General features: G+C 39.0%; 1 protein-coding gene across 1 annotated transcript in view; it reads left to right on the forward strand.

Annotated features, from left to right (window-relative positions):
* The first annotated feature begins 1,300 nt into the window (after positions 1 to 1,300).
* The window catches only part of SPAG16 (sperm associated antigen 16), a 45,758-nt gene continuing 42,239 nt past the window's right edge, over positions 1,301 to 4,819 (forward strand). The window contains exon 1 of the mRNA XM_012650238.1: positions 1,301 to 1,487. Coding sequence (XP_012505692.1) covers positions 1,361 to 1,487 — 127 coding nt within the window. The 5' untranslated portion in view covers positions 1,301 to 1,360. The remainder of the gene's footprint in view (positions 1,488 to 4,819) is intronic.

Below are 4,819 nucleotides of genomic sequence, written 5' to 3' on the forward strand. Positions count from 1 at the left end.
TCAGCCTCCTAAAATTGTTCCTTGCATTTAATGAGTACTCAGGATATGTTTGATGTGAAAAGTCAAGGACAAAAAGTGAGCTAGTAAAATAATATATATGGGAAAGAATTCTCCAAATATTATGTCTAATTATGACCCTTGATTATTCTAAAAAACAAAACAAAATCAAACAATTAAATTTAATGGAAATAACACCTAACATTTCTTAGTGCCTTCTATGTGCCTGGTAGGTTCTTAACGTTTTTTGTTGTTTTACCCCTTGTAACACCTTGAGGTAGGTAATATTATTATCTTTATTTACAAATGAGGAAACTGAGGCCTAGAGGCATTAAGTAGTTTGCCCAAGGTTTCATAGCTAGTAAGTAGTGGAACCAGTCTCTGAATAATACCTCGGGCTCCAGTACCCAGGCTTTCAACCACCTGTTTAGGAGGTTACCACTACTTTTTGGTAATAAATGAGAGCATTCATAGAGTCACTGTTTGGCATCCAGTTTTCATCAAGAAATGTGGAATGAAAAAGAATTTTCAAGGAAAAGGGCCTTGGTGATGCTTCTGATACATACGAAACATAAATCTGAGGACGATCCTGTCATGGTAATAGGACTACCCATGATTGGGCAAAATTTTTATGAAAGTGGCCTTACCTAGGCAAGAATCAGTACTACAAATACCATTCCAAGTCCCAGTGTATGAAACCAAAGTCAACAGATGTCCAGATAAATACATTAAAGATCAAAAGAAAGAAATTGACTAAGGTGACCACTCTAGTTCTTTGTTGCTAAGGATCTGAAAAATGTCTGATAGCTCCCCTGAGTCAGTCTCTCAATTGTGATTTCTAGAACTTTTTTTTTTTTCCATTTCTTTTTTTCCCCTCCAAGCACTGAGCATATTCCTCTTTTCTAGTAGTTTTCCCTGGGAACAAACACTTGGGGTTCCACGAACATCTAAAATTCGAGGACTGACAATGAGCATGTAAGAACCACGAGAAAGGCAATTTAGGGAAGAATACAAAGTGAGAAAGGAATGATAAGGTCAAAACGAAAGGCAACCAAGCTGCCTCTGTCAGAAAATGTAATCCAAGTCAACTGTTTCTTGCATCCTGTGCCTTCCAGGAGCTGAGTCCCAAGCTTTCAGGTGGTAACTAGGTAACGACGTTGTCAGGGTAACCGTGGAAGCGCAGGGGGCAACAGAGCCTAGGACTCCGGGGCAGCTCCTCCATGCCCGGGACTAGTCCAGAGGGAGGAGGCGAGGAACTGCCGGGATCTCGCGAGAGCTGCGTGGAGCAGTCGGGAAGCGTCTTAGCGGTTGCCCTCAGAGACTGTGGCGGGCCCGCTCGGGGCGGGGGCTCAGAGCGCCAGAGATGGCTGCTGAGAAAGGGATGCCCAGCTCCGCTCTGCGCGTTCTGGAAGAAGCTCTGGGCATGGGTTTGACGGCAGCCGGGGACGCGGCGGATGCGGTGGCAGCCGAGGGCGCCTACTACCTGGAACGTATCCTTCCCGTGGAGGCGCGGCCTGCAGGCCTGCGGCTGTAGGGGGCGAAGGCGAGGGCTTCCCACAGGGGGCGCCTTGGGGCCGCCGAGCCGGCCTGGAGTCTGTTGGACCTTAAGGTGGCGTCTCTGCCACCGCGGGCCCGCTTGATAGCTGCTCACTGAATTTCTCGGCTTTTAGAAGTGTAAGGTGCCCCGTATCTGTTAGAAGAGTTAGGAGACTTCCTAGGGCATCGTACTTAGTAACCACTCAATAAATTTTGGGTGGAAGGTTGCTTTTTATGTTAAGGGGACACAGCACATTGATTCAACCCTCTTTTCAGTTAATACATTTTCCTAAATAAGCCCCCAAGCTTTCAGAACACCGTCCCAGTAAATTCAATCGGGGAACTTTAGGAGACTAGGGAAAGGCCGCTGCCATTGGACTTTAAGGAATTTAATCTCAGAATACCCAACTCATGATCCTGTAGTTAGTTTCCGTAGCATCACCTTCCTGGATAGTTTCAATTTTGGTTACTTAATAATGATAAATAATAATAATTGCTTTTTTTTTCTTCAGCAACTAAATGATCTGATAACCTGACAAGGCTCAGAGATGTTAGGAAGAAAGTAGATAGAGTTAAGCGATTATTAATGGGAGTACCAGAAAAATTAGGTAACCCTTTGTGGTTAATTAGGTTCTCTATTTCTTGTGTAAGGCTTTATAGCTCCCCTCCTGTAGGTAAATAGGTTGACGGTACTGGAGAGATGGGGAGGATTCATGAGAAAAAGACACTTAACTCCTTTCTTCAGGCGACTAACAGAGAAGTGGTTATCTGTTTTATACTTAAAGATAGCAAGGAAACTCCAAATCTACCTTGTCTTATTTTTTTGTCCAACTATAATCCCTCCAACTTAAATTCAAGATTTCAGAGATCCAAAAATGATTCATTTTGTGAGCTTTGACAAGCCGAGTAACTTGTCCTGACTCAAAATCAGTACGCATCCATGTTGCAGAGAGCTTTGACGAATTTAGTTGAAAGATTAAGTAAAATATGTAGTATTTTATTGGGTGCAAAAATGATTTTTATAGGAATATAAATTTGAGTAGATTGAAATCACTTTGAATGTAATATATTTGGTACATTAGTGTCATAAATGAGGTTTTATACTGTTTTCGTGTCTCTGACAGGCTACTTTTTCCAGTAATACTCCTTTTTTAAATTAAAAAATGATTTGAATAATTCTTTCTGAGCTATCTTTATCAAATATAAAGTTATCTAGTGTCCTTATTAGTGAATGGTAACAAAGCATCCCGTCATTTTTCTCATTAAAATGATTTCTGTAATGACATAGTTTGATTGTTAACATGAGACTAACACAATGAGGTAGTTTTTTGCAAATATCTTTGTGAAATAAATGGTAGGATTCCAACATATGCAACTTTTAGCAATGGAAATTAGGTTTACTTAATTTGCAGGGAGATGACTGAGTCACAACTTCCAACAAGTAGCAGTGTGCAAATCTGTCTTACAAAGACTTATAAATAATGATGTTTACAACGACAAGTGAGTCTAACTTTTTAGGATTTTGTTATCCAGTTTGTGGATTATCTACCCCTTTGCATTTCTTCTCTCTCTCTTTGGTTGAGTAACTACTATTTTGTGTTATAACCAAAGGGTAGTCAGGGTATGGCAAAGTTAAACATTTCATCAGTCAGTTTTGCAATATTCAATATTCAGGGAAGAGCTTTAGTCATGGGAGAGGCTTAAACTCTTAGTTAAAATAAAATTTGAGGATTACTTGTGAATGTCAATTATTTCTGTATCCTTGGGCTGTTTTCACATGCATAATTAAGAGTTGCCTGTATAATGTTATTTGACATTGTTTCTAAAGGCAATTATAATAGTTGCTGAAGTGAGACTTTCTTTGGTTTAACTTCTTTAGCTTTCAGGTAATTTAATTGAGCTACTGCAGTGGATAAGTAAAAGTTATAGAATGCACAAATGAATCAGAAATCTGATGTTCTGTACTTTGCACATATACTTAATCACTTATAATCTACTACATTTGGCCCTGGACTTCCCTAATTTATAACTGAACAGATGCTCCTAGTACACTAGACAATAAATTATCAATATCAAACAATCCTTTAAAAGAAGTTGACTTGAATTTTCCAGGAAATCATCTACTTTTCTGCTCTTAAACAGCCAAACATAAAGAACATTCATAGACTAATGTGGTCCGAACCAGAAACACAGCCAGGGTCCACCATGGGGGAAGCGCCTTCATTAAAAAGGCCCCATGTCCTTTAAAATGATTTAGAGACTGTCTTCAGGAAAAAGAGTTCTTACCCCTACAACACCCTTTCCCTATAATCTCCTAGCTGTAGCGGTACGACCTATTTCTCTTCTGAGGAACTTCACAGTATTATTGCTTTTTATGTTTTAAATTTCCACAAGGAAGATACAAACATACATGACATAGTTCTTAGCTGTCACCAGAATTTTGAGAAATCTAGTCATAGAGTACCTGAATCCTCTGTAGGACTCGTCACTAGAAAAGTATTTGCAACGTTATAAAATATAAGGCTAGATTTTAACTATATGATAAGTAAAGGACCAAGTACGTATCTTTAGAACTTGGAAAGAAGGTTGGTTGTCTTTTGTTAATGAATTCTCTATTAGACATCAACACAACGTGGGTGAGGTTTCCAATTGTAATAGTGAGTAGAGAATGCCATTAGTGTAGGGTGGTGAACATTTGGTAGTACCCAATTCCAATTGGAAGATGCAGGCTGGAATGAATTTGTACTGAGAAAGCTAAAGGATAATTGGTTTTGTTGTTTCTTGTCTAAAAAAAGACTTTGTTCAAGGAAGAGTAAAGGAATATGTGGACCCTAGGAAAGTGTAGCACTCAATGTTTTGTTTTTGATACCTACTTTCCTTTGCCAGACTCTCTGCTCCCTTAATTAACTTTTGATTATTATGTCTTTCTAGGCATTCTAATACTTAAGAATTTGGCTTCTTAGATTGAGGATTTAAGTTTTCTGGCCACTGAAAAGGTCTCCTTTGCCCCCAGCAGCACTTTCTGAGGATCGAGTAAGTTTAAGGTAGTCATTTGAGGCTCCTCAGCTCTGGATGCAGTCTCAAAGTCAACTGTTTCTGAAACCACAAAATTAAGGATTCTAGACTCTGAAATATGAGGATACCATTAGACTAAGGCCCAGCTAAGATGCATGCTTTCTTCTTAAGTACCATATGCATCCAGTCTTTCATGGCAATAGTAATTTCACTGATAACTTTAATAAAATAGTTTTGTCATTTTTTGTTATTTTATTGTTTATTTATTTAT

This window comes from Propithecus coquereli, unplaced genomic scaffold, assembly GCF_000956105.1.
Source record: "Propithecus coquereli isolate 6110/MARCELLA unplaced genomic scaffold, Pcoq_1.0 Scaffold315, whole genome shotgun sequence".
NCBI lineage: Eukaryota > Metazoa > Chordata > Mammalia > Primates > Indriidae > Propithecus > Propithecus coquereli.